This window comes from Theropithecus gelada, chromosome 2 (assembly GCF_003255815.1).
Source record: "Theropithecus gelada isolate Dixy chromosome 2, Tgel_1.0, whole genome shotgun sequence".
NCBI classification, from domain to species: domain Eukaryota; kingdom Metazoa; phylum Chordata; class Mammalia; order Primates; family Cercopithecidae; genus Theropithecus; species Theropithecus gelada.
Window position 1 is genome coordinate 45,812,097 of NC_037669.1, and position 21,967 is coordinate 45,834,063.

At 48.5% G+C, this 21,967-nt stretch overlaps 1 protein-coding gene and 1 non-coding gene across 2 annotated transcripts in view; both read right to left on the reverse strand.

The window, feature by feature from the left end:
- Window positions 1–21,967, reverse strand: part of ALDH1L1 (aldehyde dehydrogenase 1 family member L1) — an 82,198-nt gene that overhangs the window by 37,980 nt on the left and 22,251 nt on the right. The window contains exons 2-9 of the mRNA XM_025377392.1: window positions 19,745–19,894; window positions 17,321–17,555; window positions 16,293–16,458; window positions 14,318–14,419; window positions 13,456–13,551; window positions 12,337–12,474; window positions 9,565–9,690; window positions 5,986–6,077 (exon numbers count right to left, since the gene is read on the reverse strand). Of these exons, the coding sequence (XP_025233177.1) occupies window positions 5,986–6,077; window positions 9,565–9,690; window positions 12,337–12,474; window positions 13,456–13,551; window positions 14,318–14,419; window positions 16,293–16,458; window positions 17,321–17,555; window positions 19,745–19,871 (1,082 nt within the window). The 5' untranslated portion in view covers window positions 19,872–19,894. The remainder of the gene's footprint in view (window positions 1–5,985; window positions 6,078–9,564; window positions 9,691–12,336; window positions 12,475–13,455; window positions 13,552–14,317; window positions 14,420–16,292; window positions 16,459–17,320; window positions 17,556–19,744; window positions 19,895–21,967) is intronic.
- LOC112619978 lies at window positions 19,184–19,346 on the reverse strand. The gene has a single exon (XR_003118448.1). It is a non-coding gene; the product is annotated as a U1 spliceosomal RNA (small nuclear RNA).

Here is a 21,967-nt window from a genome sequence, read left to right on the forward strand (position 1 = left end):
ACAAAAAAATAGGACATGCAGAAAAAAAATGGCAGAAATAAATCTTTATTTATTAGTTAGCAGGTTAAATGTAAGTGGATTAAACTCTCCTGTTTAATCTATTTAAAGTTTAAACATGAGAAGGCACAAACTGGATGACTGGATATAACCCAGCATCCATACATATGCTACAAGAGAATCACTTAGATATAAGGATACAAAAGAGCTGGAAGTAAAAGGACAGAGAAAATATTCCATGCAAATAGTAACATAAAAGAGACTTTAAATCTAACAAGTTTACAAGAGACAAAGAAGGACATTATATTGATACAAAGTTTGATGCTGCAAGAGGATATAACAATTATAAATTCATACACACCTAACACAGCCCTAAAATATATGAAGCAAAAATGGACATTTCTACAATAGTAGTTAGATACTTAGATGCCCAACTATCAAAAATGGATAGAACAACTCGAGGGAATAAGACACTTGAACACCACAAACCAGTCAGACACGTACAAAACACTGCTCAAGAAGAGCGGAGCACACATTCTTCTCAAGGGCACACAGAACATTCTTCAGGATAAATCATTTGTTAGGTTACACAATAAGTCTCAATACATGTAAAAATATTCAACTCTTACAAAATATCTTTTGTAATCAAAATGGAATGAGACTAGAAATCAATAACAGAAAGAAAACTGGAAAATCCACAAATATATGAAAATGAACTAGCACACTCTTAAACAATTAATGGGTCAAAGAAGAACACACAAGAGAAACTAGAAAATACCTTTAGTCAAAGGAAAATAAAAACACAACATACCAAAACTTATGAGATGCGGGAAAAGTAGTGCTAAGAAAGAGTTTACAGGTGTAAATACATACATCAGAAAAGAATAAAGTCTTCAAATCAGTAACCTACGTTGTACACCTTAAGGAACTAGATTAAAAAGCAATCTAAACCCAAAACTGTAAGAAGGAAGTAATAATAAAGATTAGAACAGAAATAAATGAAATAGAGACCAGAAAAACAATACAGAAAATAAGCAAAATCAAATTTTGTTTTCTTGAAAATATCAACAAAATTAACAAACCTTTAGCTGGACTGACCAAGACACAAAAAGTGAAGGCTCAAATTACTAGAATGAGAAATCAAAGGGAGACATTATACCAATCTTACAGAAATAAAAAGCATCATAAGAAAATATATGATAAATTATATGGCAACAGATTTGATAACTAGGTAAAGTGAACAAATTCCAAGAAACACACAATCTCCCAAAACTCTCTCATGGTGAAATAGAAAATTTGAATAGATATGTAACTAGTAAGGAAACTGAATCAGTAATCAAAATCTTTCCAGTAAAGAAAAGCCCAGGGCTGAATGGTTTTACTGGTGAATTCTACCAAACATTAGAAGGGAAATTAACACCATTTTTTCTCAAATTCTTCCAAAAAAACTGAAAAGAGAACACCTCTTCAACTCCGTCCATAAGGCCAGCATTTACTCTGACACCAAAGCCAGACAAAGATACTATAGCAAAAGAAAACTACAGACCAATATTCCTTATGAAAACGGATGCAAAAGTCCTCAAGAAAATACTAGCAAACTGATTTCAGCAGCATTTTAAGAAGATTACATACCATGACCAAGTGGGATTAATTCTTGGAATGCAAGGTAGTTCACCTATGAAGATCAATCCATGTAGCACACCACGTTAATGGAATGAAGAGAAAAACACATGGTCATCTCATTTAATACAGAAAAAGAATTTGACAAAATTCAATATCCTTTCATGATTAAAAAGCACTCAAAGTAATAGAAGGGAGTATCATCTATATAATAAAGGCCATATTTGAAAAACCCACAGCTAACATACTCACTGGTGAAAGATTGAAAGCTTTTCCCCTGAGATCAGCAGCAAAATGAGGATGCTTGCTTTCACCACTTCTATTCAATATAATATAGTAGTACCTCCTTACCCATGGGCGGGGTGGGGGGCGGGGGTTGTTCCAAGGCTCCCAGTGAATGCCTGAAACCACGTATAGGGCTGAAGCCTACACTGTGCTCCTTGACTTATGATATGATTACATCCCAAGAACCCATTATAAATTGAAAATGTTAAGTCATAAATGCATTTATTATACCTAACATACTGAACATCAGTGCTTAGCCTAGGCTATCTTAAATGTTCTCAGAATATTTACATTAACCTACAGTTGGGCAAACTCATCTAACACAAAGCCTATTTTATACTAAAGTTTTGAATGTCTAATACAATTTATTAAATATTGTACTGAATGTGAAAAACAGAATTTTGTAAGGGTACACAAAGTGTAATTTCTAATGAATTCGTATCACTTTCACATCATCATAAAGTCAAAAAATCCTAAGTTGAAGCATCACAAGTCTGGGACCATCTACATATTCTATGCTTTTTCTGATAACACCAGTGGCTACTAAGTGACTAATGGGTGGGCAGTGCATACACCTTGGATATCCTGGACAAAGGGATGAATCACATATCAGGTGGGATGGAGTGGGACAGCATGGGATTTCATCATTCTATTAAATGGCGCTCAATTTAAAAACATATGAATTGTTTATTTCTGGACTTTTCCACTTAATATTTTCCAACCATGATTGACCATGGGTAACTTAAACTTCAGCAAGCAAAACCACAAATAAGGGTAGAACTACTGTACTGGAAGCTTCATCCAGGGCAATTAGGCAAGAAAGAAACATTAATCCAAATTGTGAAGGAAGAAGTTAAATCATATCTTGTCACAGATAACATGATCTTACATGTAGAAATCTTTAAATGGGCCAGGTGTAATGCATCACCCTGTAATTCCAGCACTTTGGGAGATCAAGGTGGGAGGATCACTTGAGACTAGGAGTTCAAAATCAGCCTGGGCAACATAGCAAGACCTTGTCTGTAAAAAAAATTGTTTTAAGTTAGCTGGGTATAGTGCTGCATGCCTGCAGTCCTGCTACTCAGGAGGCTGAGGCAGGAGGATCACTTGAGCCCAAGAATTTGAGGCTGCATTGGGCTATGATCACACCACTTTTCCAGCCTGAGTGACAGAGCAAGACCATGTCTAAAACACAGAAGAAGAACACCTTAAATATTCTGCGCCTCCAAAAGACTGTTAGAGCTAATAAAGGAATTCAGCAAAATTGCAGGATACAAAAATAAAATGCAAGAAAACAGTTGCAACTCCATACACTAGTAATGAACAATCCAAAAAGAAAATTAAGAAAACAATTCCCTTTACAGTGGCATCAAAAGAATAAAATAAGGATAAATTTAACCAAGTAGGCAACAGAGTTGTACACTAAAAACTATAAAACATTGCTGAAAGAAATTACAGAAGATCTAAATAAATAGAAAACCATCTATGTTCACGGACTGGATAACTTAATATTGTTAAGATGACAATATTGCCCAAAGATATCTACAATTTCTATGCCAACTCTATTAAAATCCCATGGTTTTTTGCAGAAATTACAAATATCATCTTAAAATCATATGGACTACCAAGGGACTGTGAATAGTTAAAACAATCCTGAAAAAGAACAAAGAGGACTCACATTTCCTGATTTAAAAATTTACTACAAAACTACAATAATCAAAATAGTATGATACTGGCATAAACACAGATATATAGACCAATGAACAAGATAGCTTAGAAATAAACCTAAACATATATGACCAACTAGTCTTCAACAAGGGTGGCAAGAATACATAATGGGGAAGCGATAGTCCCTTCAACAAATGGTGTTGGAAAGACTGGATGTCCACATGCAAAAGAATTAAATCAGATCCTTATCTTGCCCCACACATAAAAATAATCAACTCAAAATATATGAAAAACTTAAAAGTAAAACTTAAAACTGTAAAACTAAAAGAAAGCATAGGGGAAAGTCTCCATGACATTGGTCTTTGCAACGATTTCTTGAATATCACACCAAAAGAACTGGAAACAAAAGCAAAAATATACAAGTGATATGCATCAAAGTAAAAAGCTTCTGGCTTCTGCAAAGCAAAGGAAACAATCAGCATGGAATGCGAGAAAACTTCTGCAAATTGTATGCCTGATAAGAGGTTAATCCCTAAAATATGTAAGGAGTTCCTACAACTCAATAGCAAACAAAACAAATAATCCAATTTAAAAATGGGCAAAGGCTTGAACAGACATTTCTTCAGAGAAGACATACACATGACAAACAGGTATATGAAAAGATGCTTAACATCACTAATCATCAGGAAAATGCAAATAAAAACTACAATGAGATACCATCTCATCACTGTTGGGCTGGTTATTGTTCAAAAGGAAAGAAGAAAAGGGGAGAGGAAGGAAGATAGGAAGGAAAGTAAGTATTGGCAAGGATACAGGGAAAATGAAACCTTTGTACACTGTTGGTGGGAATGTAAAATGGTACAGCCTCTATGGAGAACAATATGGAGGTTCCTCAAAAAATTTAAAGTAGAACTACCATATGACCCAGCAATCGTACTGCTGGGTATTTGTCCAAGAGAACTGCAATCAGGATCTCAAATTCCCATGCACTTCCACATTCATTCATAACAGCCAAGATGTGGAAACAACACAAATGTCCATCAACAGATGAGCAGATAATATGGTCTATCTGTACAATGAAATAAGATTCAGCCATAAAAAGAAGGCTATCCTGCCATGTGCTACAACAGGGCTGAATTTTGAAGACATCATGCTAAGTGTAACAAGCCAGTCAATTTTCTGTGACAAATGCTGTATGATTCCACTTGTATGAAGTACTAGAGTGGCCAAGCTCAATAGAGCAAAAAGAATGGCTGTTGCCAGGGCCGGGGGAGAAGGAAACGGGGAGTGGCTGTTCAATGGATAGAAAGCTTTAGTTGTACGATAGAGAGTTCTGAAGATCTGCTGACCAACACTGTGCTCATAGTTAACAATCCTACAATGTAAAGTTATAATTTTAAGAGCGTAGATGTTGTATTATGTGGGGTTTTTTTTTTTGGCCACTTTTTTTTTAAAAGGACATACACTCTTAACTATATACAGAAAAGCAGTTTTGCTTTCTTTGCATCCTCAGCTCGGTAGCTGTACACAAGGCATGGCCTGGCCTCTGGACACCATTCTCTCAGGTGTCTGACATTCTTCTTCTTGGCATATTTTTTACAAAACAATTATTCTAAACTGCATACTGCCTCACAGTGAGTTACTAGAGGTCCACAGTGCCCAAGGTTTCCAAGCACATAGGCCCAACTCAGCCGACTCAGCCCCAACTCATGCATGGTAGATTGCAAAACTGGTCACAGCGCCCACCCCTGCAGTCACAGCCTTGGCCATGTGAAGGTGCAGCACCTGCTAGCAAGATGTGGAGCTTCTTTCCCCACCCCTGGAAGCTGGACCTGTTCTGTGACTCATTTTGGCCAACAGAATGCAATGAACACGGGCTCCTGCTCTCCCTCCTGGAACCCAGCACCACCACAGGACCAGCCAGCCCCAAGCTGACCGGCAGCTTATGTGAGGCCAGCTGACAGCAGCTGAATCTGATGCAAATCAGCTGAGCCCAGCACCAACTGTCGTCCCATAGAACTGTGAGCCAAGGACATGGTGTTGGTTGAAATCTCAATGTTTTGGGGTGCGTTGTTGCACAGCACAAATGGTTGGCACAATACATAACCCCAATTCTCCCCATGAACTCAGTACTGTTCTTCTGAATCAACTCCTCCCAAATTCCTTCCTAGAACTTCCCCGGGGAGGCTGCATGCAACTGCGCCTCTCTTAACATTCGCATAAAGACTGGCAACCATTCATTTGTGCTGCCCACCCAGGTGTGCATGCAGGAGACCTGCACACTGGCCCTTCCTGGGTCCCTGGCCCACATGATCCATGAGTAAGCAAATGATTGTTTCCTGCTGCTCAGTTTTGCAGAGATCTGTGACACAGCACCAAGTACCTGGGACAGGACCCCTCCACTCCTGGCCTTACCTCACAACGTCCACAGATGCGGCCCCTGACTTGAAGAAATCAGTGGAGTCTTCAACCTCCAGTACATTGGGGAGGATCCGCTGCCAAGCACTCTGCAAAGCAAGGTCTGGTGAGAGGGTGGCCCCAGGGGAGCTGGGGACAAGTGCCACTCTGGGACAGCAACCCCTGAACAGACTCGTGGATGGCCTGGGGCCAGGTTGGGCTTCTCTATGTACCCTCCAAGATGTTGCCTCTTCCCAGGAGGCTTAATGGTCCTGGAGTGACCACCTTCTGGGAAAGAAGGAGCTGCCACAGCCCAGGCCTCTCTGATGCTGGCTGCTGTCCTCACGGTCACCTCACCTCAACCCCCGGCTTCTCTGGGGTCCCCATGGCAGTCCAGCTGGTGGAGGACAGACATGCCAGGCCTCTAGGCATGGCTGGGGACTACAAAGGCAGGGCCCAGCTGCTCCTTAGCCCCACTCACCTTGGTGTTAGCTTTCAGGTTCTGGTGTCCCCAGGGTGACACCGATGCCCAGGTGTTGTAGCAGGAGGCTGGGGAGAGGGTGGGCCTGACGGTGACTATGAGGCTCACACATGGGCTCAGGAGACCTGGGTCTCGACCTCACCAAGATGCTAACTGGTCTGTGTCCTATGAAGGGTTGAGTCTGGGACCTATGGAGGGCAGTAGTGCCCAGCCAGTCGGCCCTGTGGATGTGGGTGCTCAGCTCCCGCCAAGGCACCCTGTAAGGCGGTCCAGCAGTCAAGATGGGACGACTGCTCTCTGGGCAGGCTGCTGGTGAGGCCCGGTGGGGCGGGAGCCAGGAGGGGCCCCAGCAATATCAGGCCAGGTCCTCACTCTCTGGATGAACTCCAGGCCATTGTCAATCGTGGGCCCAGGATGGGGGGTGAGGCATGAGATGCTGGTTCAGGCCCAATTAGAACCAGTTCCCCCAACACCTGGCACAAGCACCCCTGGCTCTCCTCTTTCTTTCTTGGAAAAATGTCATGGATCTGCCCTTCCCATCCTCAGGGTGACCATCAACACCACGACAAGCCACGCGCTGTCTGCCGCACACCTGCTGCCTGCCCCTTGAGGCCTCTGCTAGGCTCTCGCCTGCTGGCGACACCTTCCTCTGACTCCCCAGCTAATATTTAAGTCCTGGGCATCCTTAAGGGTCCAATTCCTGTGTCACTTCTTCCCCGAAACCTTTGCTGGCCACTCTACTGGCAGGATCTACCTGCCTCAGACCACACCACTTGGGGCCACCAGTCGTCCACTACTGGATGGCTACTGCTAGTGTCCAGGGCCCTTATCAGATGAGAGTGGAGCCACAGAGGGGCAGTGCGGCAGACTGGTCACTGAGTGCACCACAAAGCCAAAGCCCACCAAGCCATCAAAATTCAGACAGCCCCTCAGTGCTGACAGCAGCTGGGTGAGGATTCCATGTGTGAGGCAGGCAGAGTCTGGACTACAGGGAGAGTCAGTAAACACAACGTTTGTACCATGGGCAGCACCTGCCCAGCCTCAGCTCAGGAGGGCATAGGGGGTTGTGGCCCACTACCTGCCCAGCCCACAGTGGGCTCTTGGAGTGTTCTGCTGGACAGTCACAGGCCAGGCCCCTCCACCAACCCCAGGGAGCTGCACAGCCCCAGACTGGCCTCTACTCGTCTTGGCCATGTTCCCTCTACCCCATTGGTCTCCAGATCACACATCCTGGAGGCCAAGTGCAGCTGTGAGCAAGAGGCCTAATGATAGCCATCCTAGCGATGGCCTTAGGGGGCTGCATGGTGAACAGCTAGAGAAGGACTTGAGCCCAGCCCTCCAGAGTCCGGACTCCACTCCTCAGGCCTTGGCTCCGCAGGTGGGACATGCAGGTACTGAAGGCACCTACTGCATAGAGTTGTTATCATGAATAAACACGCTGCTCTTCCAGGAGGACCTGCAACTCTGAATGTGCATGGTGAACAAATGCAAACCTGAAAGAGCCAGTCCTTCAAGATGGATCCCCAGAAGCTAACTGGGCCTAAATTTAAAACACAGCCAAGTGATCATTTGCTTTCTAGGGGTCACACATGTACTCTGGGTTCCCCCAAAACCTGCAACATTTTATCTTTGGGTCTTTCAGAGCTCACCTGAACCAGCCAATCAGGGCTCAGCTGTACCAGCCAATCAGGGCTCAGCTGTACCAACCAATTAGAACTGGTTTCAACCCTTCCTTTGAATGGGGACCTGGGTGAGCGCTTTTTCTATAAAATCCCACCCTTCCCGTTGTTCTCAGGAACGCACCTTCCTGTTACACCAGAAGCTGCCTTTGGATGGTTTGCAAACTGGTCACTGGAATAAAGTCTCTGTTCTCCAAATTCATTTTCTGAGAACTTTTGTCCAGAGTACACACTCTAGAAGTATCTGCTTTTCTCATGAGATGCTTAGATGTATTGCCAATGGGTACTGAGTTCCTCAAAGATGCCAGCTACTGAACTAAACCTCTTCATGTGTGTTATCTCCTCTACCAGTCACAACATCCACTGAGGAAGGGCTTGTTATTCCCATTTTACAGATGCAGGACTCAGCTGCAGCTGTTGTAAGATAGCATCTTTTGACTCAAGTCTACATCTACAAACAGATGACCCCAACTCACCCCCACAGCCACTCAGCTGTGGGCTCCAGGAGGGCTGTCTGTCCAGCTGGCCCTGCAACCCCAGGGCAGACCAAGTTAGGGCCAGAGCAACTGCTCCAGGGATATGTTTGGAAAACAGACATTCAAGGTGTTCCACTTTCAAGAAGGAGTTACTGGCTGTCAGTGCCTTTGGATCACACAAGTGCCTCACGTCCGTCCTTGCTGAGCCCTGCCCCACATGTGCTGTGAACACCCAAGGTCCCCAGCTGTGCCCGCCTGACTCTACCCCTCACCCCCGGGCTCCAGCTACAGTGCCCTCCTATGGCAACTCCCTGAACACAGGGAGGCCTCTGCCCTGTTAGGGCCTTGCCATTTGCTGTTCCTTCTCTCTTGAAAGTCTTCCCACAGCTCTCTTCTCTCCACCCAGGGAAGAAGGATACAGTGGGAGGGAGCATGAAGGGTCAGGAACAAATCCCGGGAAGTGAGCGTAGATGGAAATTCATGTTGAGAAGACTGAGTCTCAGAGAGGGAAGCTCCCTACAGCATCACACTGGGGCAAAGCTGGATTGGAGCCCAGGTGTGCCTCACAGGCAGCTTGTGTTGGTCACAGCCCGGGATGCTGCCTCTGGTGCAGCCTTTCTGGAAGGCTCCAGTGCTCACATTCTAATCACGGGGACATGGGCTTGACACCTGACTCTTTCAAATATTCCAGGAGCTTCTGTTTCACTCGTTAACTGTTGACAATGAGCCCTTAGAAGAGTCAGACTGAACTGGCCAGATCCCAGGGTCCCAGTTGCAGAGGAAGGAGCAGCAAGAAGACAACAGAAAGCTCAAGACAAGACAGAACCAACACTGCACCTGGGGCCAACACAGACACCCACAGAAGGCTGGCACTGCCCAACTCTGGGGAGCGCGATTTGCAGAACACATGTGCTCGGCACAACCTGCCCAACTGGATGGCAGCCCTGAAGTTGCCTCTTACCCGCACAGCCTCTGCAGTAACCAGCTCCGCCTCTGTCAGTTCAAGGGCACTGCTGGCTGCCCCCTTAAAGAAGTTCGAGGCCAGGATCATTTTGCCATCCTCCAGCTGAATGTTCTTCACCAGCAGCTGCAAAAGGAAGGATTTCACAGTTCCTGTGGTCAGACCTGAGGCAGTGATGAAGACGTTCCACACAGGGTGCTGTGCCGGGCACTCCAGCCTTGTCTCCACCCTTCAGATGAGGATGGAGCAGGAGTCCCGGTTAGTGATGAGGAGTTCACAGTGGGGAGGCCACTATTCCAGGGACAAAGAGGAAATTACAGAGCTTGTGTCCCCTACCAGCTGCTTGATTTTCCATCACTCACTCCCACCACACTTTCACTTTGTTTTTAAGTGTAATGACTTTATTACTTCTATAAAAAAGGATTCCTACCGATCAAAAAAAGAAAATGTCATTCAGGCACCACATAGAAAGTAAACTTAGAAAAACAACTAATCCTGCAATCACCCAGCAGCTCCCAGAACTGCCACAGAAACACCTGGAGAACATCACCAGATGCCTGTGTGGGATACAGAGGTGGGAAGAGAAGAGGCTGAAAAAGGGTCTGGCCGGCCCTGCAGTCTGCAGCTTCAGGACAGCACTTCAAGCTAGTCCTGGGTAGAGCCTGCGTCCAGCCATCAGTTCAAGGGGATTCTGGCTGCCAGACATGAACTACCCCCATTGCAGCTCATGACTCTGGGATACTCTAGTGTCTGCCTCAGATTTACTGTATTTAATAACATGTTTGAATTGTTTGGGGCCTGCTTGTTTATCAATAGTTTTTCAACAAATGCTTTCGTTAGGGGCCAGGAAAAAAACACATATAAAAAAGAGTTATGGATAAGCTCACGGGTGGGTGCATGTCTCTACGCGTTAAGAGTGGCGATGGAAGAATGGCACCCTCTATGCATGCTCTGCCAGAACTGGAACGGGCCTCTCGGCCTGACCGTCACCCCTTTGCCTTTCAAAGATGTTCTGGCGCTTTCTGCAAGCTAAAGCCCAGCCAGACCCCACAGGGCATGCCTGAGAGATGCTTCAACCCAAGGTCTTCTGGGTTAATCTGTGGGGAGCAGGGTGTGTGTGCTCAGCTGGTCTCTGCTCACTCCCCTCCCACCCTGACCACCTCTGGACAGTGGACCAAGCTCTTGTGAGAGAGCCGGTAACCCCAGCTTCCTCTTAGACACTTAGTTGCCTTCTTTGCACTGCTGTCTTTGCGGGTCTCTGGGCAGACGCTGTGGGTGCCCCGCTCAGACCCCGTGGCTGGTGCCCTGTCCTCCAGCTGCAGCAAGGGATGGATGATAACGGCCTGAACTGTCCCCTCCTTGCTTGCTGTGGATGGATAAGAGTTCCCGAACACAGAGAGGCCAAGGGATGATGCCTGGGGGGTCCTCCACCCCACCCCAAGGGCCACTGAAACCAAAGGCTGCCAGAGGTGGGGACAGGCAGGTATAATTGGAGAGTGCAGTTAATACTCCAAAGCCCACCCTGGGAGCAGCCCCAGGCTAAACTTCTCCTGAACTTTTACTTTTGCTTTGCTTTCCTCTGCCCTTACTGCCTGGCATGATTTTCTGGAACATTGCCTCAATAAATCACTTGCACAAGAAATTTTACCTTAGATGCTGCTTCTAGGGAACCTGACCACAGACAGATATTCTCTTGCAACTGCATATATCAATCTTGGATACCCAAAACACTACCTTGCAGACATCAACAGCAGCCTAGACCTTCTGACAGGGGAGCACAGCAGACTGGACACCAAGACTGAGCAAAGGCCAGGCCCCAAACTGCCACGCTTCACTCCAGCTGGCTGGACACAGCAACATGGCTGGGGGTACCGTGCCCACTGGGTTTGTCCAGACCTTTCAGTGTGTGGGAAGACCCCTGCCTGCCCTCTCCCTACCCCCGGCTGCTCATGTGAGAAGGAGTAGTAGAGCGCATATGAACAGGAAGCTACCGTGGCCAAGACCAGTATCACAGCTTTGGAGCCAGAATTTCAGCGTTTGAATCCCAGCTCTGCCACAGGCTAGTTTGGATGATGCTGGGCAAGTTATTTAAATCTCCGTTTTTTTCCTCTATAAGGATATTATGTTTATACATATATCATAGTGTTATTGGGCAGATTAAATTTAATGTGTATACATTGTTCTGGCATAAAAGGTGCTCCATCAGTGTTTGCTGGTACCCTGAGTTGTAGTCTGCTAATAACAAAAGCAGGTGGCCGGCATGGCTCCCAAGGCTCTGCACATGCTAAGTCCCCATGGCATCCCTGTTCAAAGAGATGGGAGCTGAGGCACAGAGGCTTAATGACCCCACGCCCAGAGGTGCTTCTGATAGACCAATGACAGGCCCTGAGCCCAGGCTCCCTGGGAGGGCTTCTCTCTGATTCTGGATTTTCTGACACCCACACAGGGCGCCCAGCCTGTGCAGGGGAAAGAAAGGGAGATCAGACTGTTACTGTGTCTATGTAGAAAATCAGTAGCCTGGAGATGGGTGCCTAGCCAGGAAGGGTAGGGAGCCCAGCTTTCCCAGAACAGAGAGGTGGGTAAACTGCCTCGGACACCCTCTGCTCAGGGCCAGCCAGGCGGTCAGGGACAGATCAGGGTCGGTGGTCCCTCCTAGGTCTGGTTTTTTCCATTTTCTCCAGAGGAGCCTAGGGTCTTCCTGTGAGGCCTGAGTCTAAGGACAGGAGCTCGGGTGGCTTTGAGCAGGCAAGTAACCCACAGCCATGCCCTTACCATTTTGTCATCATTCCCAAAGAGGATGAGTCCCGCTTTGGTGACCACCCCTGGCCGATGGGCTCCTGGGATGGGCAAAGCATCTCCCTCGGGCACCAGGCCTGAAGTATTCAGCGTTGAGTTGAAAAATGTCAGTTTCTGTCAAGGGAAGAAAAACCAGAAGACGGTAGGTGAGAAGAAGTCCCCGAAGCCAGCAGCCCAGGCAGGTCTGAGCAGGGCTGGGAGGGGGAGAGGGGCCAGGGGCAGCTGAGACCTGGGAGCCAGCTCAAAGCCCATGTGACCCCTGAGGACCTTTCTGTTGGGGCACAAACGAGACCTAGAGGAGCCTCAGTGGCCTCAAGGAGCTGATAGCAGGTCTGCCTCAACTCTGCAATAAGACCCTTCTCCTTGGCCCCATAAGCCCCTTCTCCTTGGCCCATGGCCTCAGACCTCAGGTGCACAGACTGGGGAAGAACGTGCTCCAGGCATCATGGAGTGAGGCCACCTGCTCTCAGGGTGCTACCGAGGAGTGGTTGCTTTGATCAGAAGGTGCATTTGCTACTACAAAGGGCTCTGCATTGATGAGGACAGCAGGCTTCCTGCCACAGTCTGGGCAGTTGGCTGAGGGTCAAGGGTCTGGACAGTCTGAGACCATGTTGGGGACAGGACTGCCTTCAAGGTTTGCACAAAGACCACCACACACAGTCTTGCCACCCCTGATGCCTCACCAGAGTCTGTGACCCCCAAGGCTGCTCATCTTTAGCATCTGGCCTGCCCATGGTCAGCCTGGCCCTGAATGTGCTGCCCCACTCTGCCTAAGGCCAAATCAGAGTCAGCACTGGGCCTCGGGTCTCTGCAAGCTCAGCAGTGAGACTCAAAATATTTCACAACCAATACAGCTGGGCCCCAGGGGCACTACAAGGGCCTGGAGGCTTCCAGCTATGCAGGACATCTATCGTTTAGCTACTGGAGGCTGGGTAGGTCTGTCATTCCTGGGGATGTTTAGGGGGCACCCAGTGGGAGTGGGGGCCAGGGCAGTGGCTATTTATTATACCAACCAGTTCAAACATGTGTGGCAGTCTTATGGCCAGTGGGATATACCAATGCACCTGGCTGGATTCCAGCCATGCAGGGACATACCTGCAGAGGTTCACAGGCCTCTGTCCAGGCTCCTGGAACCTTGTCGTTCCCACGGATCCAGTTGTGAATGGCCTCTGCCGGCTGGTCCCAGTCGATCTGTGGGGAGCAGGGTGTGTGCTCAGCTGGTCTCTACTCACTCCCCTCCCACCCTGATGAAGTCTGGACAGTGGACCAAGCTCTTGTGAGAGAGCCGGTAACCCCAGCTTTCTCTTAGACATTTGCAGGAGTCCCTGAGCTGGTGCCCCCAGTTCTGGGTGCTCTCTGACCCTCAGTCTCTCATGGGCTGAGCAGACTTCAGAATGGTTTGGGGAAGATAATGTTCTATTGCTGTCAAGATGGCCCAGACTCTACACAGATGCCCCAGCACAATGTGCTCAGGCCCATCCCATAGGGCCCCACCTGCTTCTGCTCACTGGCAGGGCCCCTGTGGGTCCCCACACAGCACCCCATACTCCTGAGCTGAGACACAGCCCACAGGCCTCTGAGGTTCCTTGACCGGCTCTTGCTCCAGAGACCCACACTGTCCCTCGCATAGAGACTGCTCGCACTATGGTTGATGTTTTGCCCCCTAACTCCCACTCTTCTCCCTCCCTGTGGGCTTTGCCTGCCCATTCCTCCTAAAGAGGAACAGGAAAGAACCTGGAATGGACCTCAATGAACCTGTTTGCTGCCCTCCCAGGTGCCAGGGTCCTCCTCCTCCACGGCTCTCTTCATGCATCCCTGACCTGGGCTGCCCTGTCTTCTGGTCTCAAAGAATTACAACCTGCACCATCTAGGCTGAACTCCAGCCTCCTCAGGCTGCCCTCTACAACCCCAGTCTGCTCACAGGCAGGATGAGGGTGTGGAGGGACCCAGCACTCACCTTGGCCGTCTCCTTCTTCTGAATCCCCTCATAGGTGGCTCCTTCCTCAGGCTGAGGGAGTCTGGGAGCTTTGCCTTCAGCGATCAGCCTCACGGCCTGCACCTGGGGAGACCGGTGGGCTGCTATCCCCAGCAGTAGGACCTTGCCTCCTTCCCAGCCCCAGGGCCTACATTGAGCCTGGACCCTTCCCCAGACTGACCAGACTTGCCTGGCACACAGCAGGCACCCAAGAAACACCTGCCATATGAACAAGGGAGTCAGTGTGAACCTAACTTCTATTGCACAACAGACGCAGACCCGTCCTCTCTACCTGGCAAAGGTTTAGATTACATAGATCTTACATCTTCTGAGATCTTAGATTATATAAACAGTAAAGCCCTGCAGGTATAACACAGATACAAATGTCCATGTTGCTGTCTAAGCCTTCTCTGCCTTGTAAGGAGAGTGGGTCCTGAGCCCTATGGTGGGCTTGACGGTGCAAGTTTGGAGGTCTGAGATGAAGCAGGAAATAGTTTCTCTGTGACAGGAAAGAGGAAGGTGGTGGGAAAGGAATCAGGGGAGAGAGAGAAGGAGAGCCAAGGAGCCTGGGCCCGCGTGAGCAAGAGCCTGCAGGAAGAGACGGGGAGGTGCCAAGAATGGGAAGTGACCGAGTGTCAGAGCATCTGAGGCAGGGCTGCCCGATGGAGCCCTCTGTGGTGATGGACAAATTCCAGGAAGTCTGCACAGTCCAACATGGTGGCCAGGGGACTTGGAATGTGGCTGAGACTGAGGAACTGAATTTTTCGGTATAATTCATTTTATGAATTTAATAGCTGCATGTTACCAGTGGCTGCCTTGTTGGACAGTGCAGCTCCAAGGAGTATTCGAGTTGCTTGCCGTGGGAAGCACAGGTAAGCCCCTTCTCTGTACCACTAAATCTCCAGCAAGTCTACTTTGTTAACTATTTTTGTGAGCTGGTCAGTTTGTGGGGAAGACAAGTTTAACACAACCGAAAAATAAAACGCAATGGCCAAGAGCTGAGGATGAGGGGACGGTGGACGCTGCCACTGCGCTTCGTGCTGTGCCCAAACAGCAAGGGCTCCCCAGGGCCTCCGTCCCTCCTGCCCCATGCCTGGACAGCACCTCTGCCTCTGGCCGTCCCTCCTGCCTCATGCCTGGACAGCACCTCTGCCTCTGGCTGTCCCTGTCAGCCCACCCTCGGGCAGGGGCCAGCAGCCCTTACATATGATCTCCATCTGTGGGCTCAGGCCCATGGCCTGCTACCCTGCCTCTCAGCAGTGCCAGCTGCCCACGTGACTCAGCCGCCCTTCGGCTCAGGCCGTATGACCACAGGTCAAGGCCTTCCTAGCTCTTCCGAGCAGGAAGCATGTGACTGAGGCAGCCAATCAGAGTACTCCATCACCCCAGCTGGTGATTGGCTCATGAGGAGCACATGACCCCAAAACTGGCCAATCAGAATCTCCCCTGATTTGTGATTGATGAATTCTAGGAGAAAAAGTGTTTCTCTTTTCTTGGAATCAAGAATTAGAGTCCTTGAGCTACAGTGGCTATGTTTCCTCTAATTCAGGGCAGCTAAACTGAGAATGAAGCTAAGCACACAGAGAAAAGCAGAATCAACGAGTGAAGGAGAGAGAAACAGAAACTTAATGACGTTATAGCTGAAGTTCCTGGATTCAGCAGGACGTGACCCAGTCCCTGCCTTTAGCCTTGTCTATTAAACGGGCCCCAAAATGTCCCCTTTTTGCCAAACGCTTTTTGAGTTGGGGTCTGTCCGTTGTGAGCAAGAGTCCCTCCTAATACAATACACTGTTTGTCCTAATTCTGCCCCTAAAACCTTGAAGTGAGAGCTCTCTCCCTCCAGAATCCTGAATTTGGGGAACAGATTCCTGGCCTCCAGGAGCAGTGGGCTGGGTCTAGGGAGGGTGCTTGAGTGTGCGTTCGGGTGGGCAGGGCGCGGCCGGCTCCAGGCCCTCACCATCCCTTTGATGCCTTCTGGGAAGAGGAAGCGGTTGTACAGCGTGCTCACGGTGTCATCTGGGAGCACCTCACACTCCTTCTGCAGCAGAAGGTCCCCGGTGTCCAGACCATCGTCCGCCCAGAAGATGGAAAAGCCCCCTTTCTTATCTCCGTGAATGAGGGTCCTAGGAAGCAGAAGAGTGAAACCCGGAGTCTGCGACGAAGGGCCATGGAGGACGCCCCGGGTGCAGGCCCGTGGGCCTGCCACCCTCCAGGAGGCCCTCTCTTCCCAGGGGTAGCACTGACACCGGCTCCGGCGGGAAATAGAAGAAGGAAAACAGCATGTATTGATAAGAACTATGGGCCAGGAATTGTGCTAAAAGCCCTATATGCCTTATGTAACTGAGTCCTCACAGCAGGGATAACAGGTATACTCGGTTTACAGATAGGGAAACTAAGGTCCAGAAAAGTGAAGTGACACCAACAAAGACCAAAGAGCCTGACTCCCAACAGACCAGTCTGACTACGAATCCACTCTTTTCTCAACTCAAATGTTTTCCCTCTTTGACCACCCATCTGCCTTGTCACCCCCTTTGTTGTCTTCTTGGGAATTCTGTCACGTCAGACTACCTTGGGGAGGCCATCCTTTGCTCCACGTTTATCTCTTTCTACATAGTGTGCTGCCCAGAGCAGCGGTAGTGGAAGTTAGAGTAGGACCCCCAGCCCACTGCCTGGGCTGGGGCCTTGGACCCTGCGCCTCCTGGTGCCCTCTCTGTCCCAGCTGGGGGATGGGAACACTGACAGTGCCAGTTTCTCAGATAACTGTGGGAGTGCAGAGTGCTTAGCAACACCTGCTCCCAGAGCCTTCTGTCATCGATAACGTTGCACAGCCTGTTCTGTGGCTGACAGCTGGCAACCACAGGACAAGCACCTGCCCAATGCCCACTCTGCATCCCTAGAAATGCTTTGGGCTAATGGAAAGAGACAAGTCAGGCTGATGGAGGGACATGTATAGGGATGGCCCCCCGTGTTTTTGCCCCATCTCACCAGTTGATGGCCGAGGCCCCTCGGTGTCTAGGGAGCAGTGATGGGTGATAGATGATGGAGCCATGCCGGGGGGCATTGATTATCTCCATGGGGATGAACTGGCTGCAGAAGGGCAGGACGTTGAGCTCGGCCCCCAAAGCTTGGTATTTTGCCACCACTTCAGGCAAAGCCTGTCCTTTTGCGCGCCACCGGGAGAATTTGAATACCGGCACTCCATCCTTCTCAGCTTCCAGACCTGTGGGATGGTGGATAAGAAACTGGCCCCTCTCTATCACCCACCCACATGTGGCCAACTCTGCCTTCCCAGCAGAGCAGCCCATGGGCCTTCTCTCTATGCCAACCCCCTCACCCCCACCCTCAGCCAGTCTCCACTGGGCAACACAGACAGACGCACCAGCCAAGCATGAGGCTCTGGGGACCGCCCTGCCTGCTCTGACTTCTGCTGAGCTCCAGGACCTCTGAGTGCCTCTCTCTTCCAGACCCCAGATGGCTGACCTCTGCCCTCGCTCCTCTCCTGAGGCCTTGTCATCCCCATCACTGAGTTACTGTCTTATGGTCCCCTCTACTGCTCTCTCTGTGATGGGGACTGCCCCCCTGCAGATGGCATTTCTGCTTTGTCAGCTGTTCCCTGATGAAGGAATAAGGGGAAGAAGGGTAACAAGAGTATCTTCACTCCTTTCTGTCCAGTGGGTTCCTGTCCGGTGAGCCTCCCCCAGCCCAGCTTCTTCATCCCAGCCTCAGTTGTTCCTTCCCAGAGCAATGGCTAAATCAGTTTTTCCATCATCTGTAGAACTAGCCTCAATATGCACACACCCCACACCCCACCCCAGGCCCAGATACAGCCTGGAGGGCCCCTCCTCTGCCCCATCACCAGCACATCCTCCTCACAGCCCTGGATTACAGGCCCAAGCTCCCAAGTTTTTGTAGTTAAAGCTTCCTCCTTTATCTTAGCCTTAGAGCGGGCAGCTGCTTCCTGCAGTCACTGTCCCTGATAACTTCCAGCTCTCTGCCTTCCACTCTTCAATACCCAAGGAACACTTCTTTGTATTCAGTTCTCTGTTAGAGCCTCTGGTGTGATGTTTGGGCCCTGATGGGACTGGCCCTCCTCTCCGGCCTCCTCTGTCACTCTGTCCTGGTGTCTGGTGGTTTTGAGAGAGGGTGGGATGTGATGTCAGCAGATTGGACTGCACTTGCAAAAGCTGTCCAACAGTGACTAATGAAATACTGCTGCAGGACATCTGAGATCAAGGTCAAGTAGGAGTCCCAGCCAGGTCTGGTCTGGGTCCAGGGTCAGCAGCTGGGATCAGTGGTCACTTAGTGGCTGGGTGTAAGGTCCAGGCTGTGGTGGGGTCAGGGTATGTCATGGGTCACTGGTGGTCAGGTCCAAGACTGAACCCTGGCTGGCATCAGGTGTTGGGTGTTGGAGCTGATTTTAGGGCCAGGCTGCAGCTTCCCCATTGAGGGAGGCTGGCTGTTCCTTAAGAAACCACACCTCTGTGCCTGGCCAGGCCTACAAGCCCCCTTTCCTAATCCTGGCCTTCTATCCTTAAGCCCTGCCCCACAGTCTGTCTCCATCAGGCCTGAGAAGGACCAGTCAGTGTTCCTAGAGGGTCTATTCATCCAAGCTGAGGCCCCTGCATCCTGTCTGCTGAGGTTCCCAGCTCAAAGGCAGTGGCCCAGACCCGTGATTCTCAAACTGTGCTTCTCCTGGTACCAGAGACACCAGTATCTCCCAGGAACTTGTCCCAGGTTAAAAATTTCACCTAATTCTGACTTTTCCACCTCATTCTGAATCACAAACTCCCAGGGTGGGCTCAGTACTCTCTGTGGTTTTGTTCTTTTCTTTAAAAAAATTAAAATGCCAGGGGAGAGTGCAAATGCAGTTCCCCATGACCACAAATTACGCAGTCGAGTTTCCCACATTTGGGGAAATTGCAGGGATCAGCACATCCAGAGTACAATGGAGAAGCCTCACCCTGGGAAAACCGCCTTTGTGATCATGGTCTGTCCTCTGCCAGGTAAGCAGAGCACTGTGTGTTTTGACGGCAGCCCCAGCAATGGTGATGCCGCGCATGCCCACCTTTCAGAACATGGAGCCCCAGTTCAGAACATGGAGCCCTTCCCAAGCATGGGTGCTGGGTCAGAGAAGCTCTGTGTGGGACCTGGGACCAGGCTGGGCTTCTCTACAGCCCTTCTCCAGGACCCTAAAGCCAACCCATGATCAAGTGGGGAGGGCATCTTCACTTTATTCCAGAAAAGCCCAGCAGCCTGTTGGCACTGGAGCAGGATTCAAGGTAGACCACTTACCCAGCCAGAGCACAGGCCCTGCAGACTTCTGCTCCCAACCTCCCACCCACTGCTTCCCCTGTGCCTGGATGGGCAGGCCGCCCTCCATCGGCTTCCCTGCTCCGTCGGCTCACTCACCCAGGGGGTCGGCCTTCCCATCCTTGTCTGGAATAGTGAACACACCCACCACTTCGTGGCCCTCCTTCCTCAGGTGGCAGTAAACTTCCTGGCCAAACAGGCTCTGTCCAATCACTGCAATCTTCATGGTAGCAGGAGGGTTGGAAGGACCTGGGGAAGGAATAAAGCAGCAATTAGACAGAGATTGCTGGTCTCAGAGAAGCCAGCCCTGGTTTAAGACGGGGCAGTTCATGGCACCTGGCCTGCTCTACCCCAATTCCCTCTGTGGCTCTGTGGGTGGCAGGCCACTGAGGGGAGACTGCCACTGTAAGAGAGACCAGATGAAACATGTACACACGACCCAATGGATCCCTAATGTCAGAATATTCAGTGCCACAGCGGGTGAGCTGGATATGGATTGTAGAATTAGGGGATTCCCTTTTGAAACCTTCCAAACTGGCATGGAATGTTGGGTGTCAAGATGTTTGAGATATATTTGAGCATATTCCAGTAACTAACCAATCCTATGGCCTTGGTCAAGTCACCTTGGTAAAGTCACACTTGTTCATGAGAAAGATGCCACATCTCTCAAATGGCTTTCAGTCTACAAATTAGGCTTATCCCTCTGAGCCAGGAGCCACAAAAGGAGCAAGGGGAGTCCCTGCCGAAGGGGCTGTCCAACTGAGCTGTAACAGAAAAGGGGCCTGGGTGGGCAGGCCTGAGGATGAAGGTGGTGAAAAGTGGAACGGGGTTCCGGTAAGGAAGATGTGTGGAATGAAGCCTAGCTAATCATGCATATTCTCCAAAGATTGGTCATTCATTCACCTCACGCATATCTGTAAAACCTAAACTACTATTCACTTAATACATTTCTTTAACTTGTCCATTTACCAAAATAAGTTTTTTTTTGGAAAATTTTATTAAAGTAATGTATACTTCATACATACATAAAGTACACAAATCATAGATGTGTAGCTCAATGAATTTCACAAACTGAACACACCACTGTAATCACCATGAGAAAGAGAAAAACTTCAGGAGCCCCTTGAGCCTCTTCTAGTCACTACACTCACCAAGAATCATGGGACTTCTAACAGCATCAAATGGTTTTGCCTGATATATGTATATGTATCCCCTTTATATGTATTCATCTTACATAAATGGAATCATACAGTGTTTTGCAGATTTTCTCCCTCAACATTATCTTTGTGGTTGCATGTAGTCGTAGTGAGTTTATTCTCATTGCTGCAGAAGTGGATGACCTGCAGTTCATTTATTCATTCTATTGTTAAAGGAATTTGGGTAGTTACCAGTTTGAAGGTATTACAAATAGGATGCTACAGAGATTCTTGCATATGGTCTTCATGGTACATATGTACACATGTCTGTCAGGTATGTACTTAGGGAGGAATTCCTGGGTCATAGGTGTGAAAATTTCCAGCTTTAACAGATGCTGCCAGTTTTCCATAGTGGTTGTACCAGTTTCCACTTCTATGTGCTCTCCATCTTGGTTTGTGTCTTCATTTTAGCTCTTTTCCTAACATAAAATACAACTGTCTCATTGGGGTTTAATTTGCAATTCCCTGATAACCAATGAAGTTGATCGCCTTTTCCTATGTTTCTTGGCCATTTGTATATCCTTTTGTGGGAATCAGCTCTTCAAATCTTTTGTCTCTGTGGTTTTATTCTTATTGAAAGGCAGTTTTTTTGTTTTGTTTTTCTGTTTTGTTTTTGAATCATCTAGATTATGAGTTCTTTGTCAGATATGTGTATGGAAAATATCTTCCCTAATTCTGTGGTTTGCCTTTTTCATCCTCGTATGATGTCTTTTGATGAACAGACGTTCTTAAACTTAATATAGTACATTTTATCAAACATTTCCTTTATGTTTAGTGGTTCTTGTATTCTATTTAAAAAATCTTCGCCTACTCCGAGTTCATGAAGATGTTCTCCTTGTCATTCAAGATCTTTATTGTTTTGGCTTTTACATTAGATGTGCAATCCCTCTGGAATTGATTTTTTCATACAATGTAAGGTAGAAGTCCAGAATTTTTTTTCCATATGGATATAAAATTAACCCAGCACTAGTTACTGAAAAGAAGTTTCTTCATTGAAAAGGATCATACATGTATACATCTATCTTTGAACCTTTGGTCAGTTTGTCTATCTTTGCATTTAGTGTAGCTTAAAAATGTCTTTTGTTGTCATGGTGAAGATACATAACCTAAAGTTTTATTGTAGCTG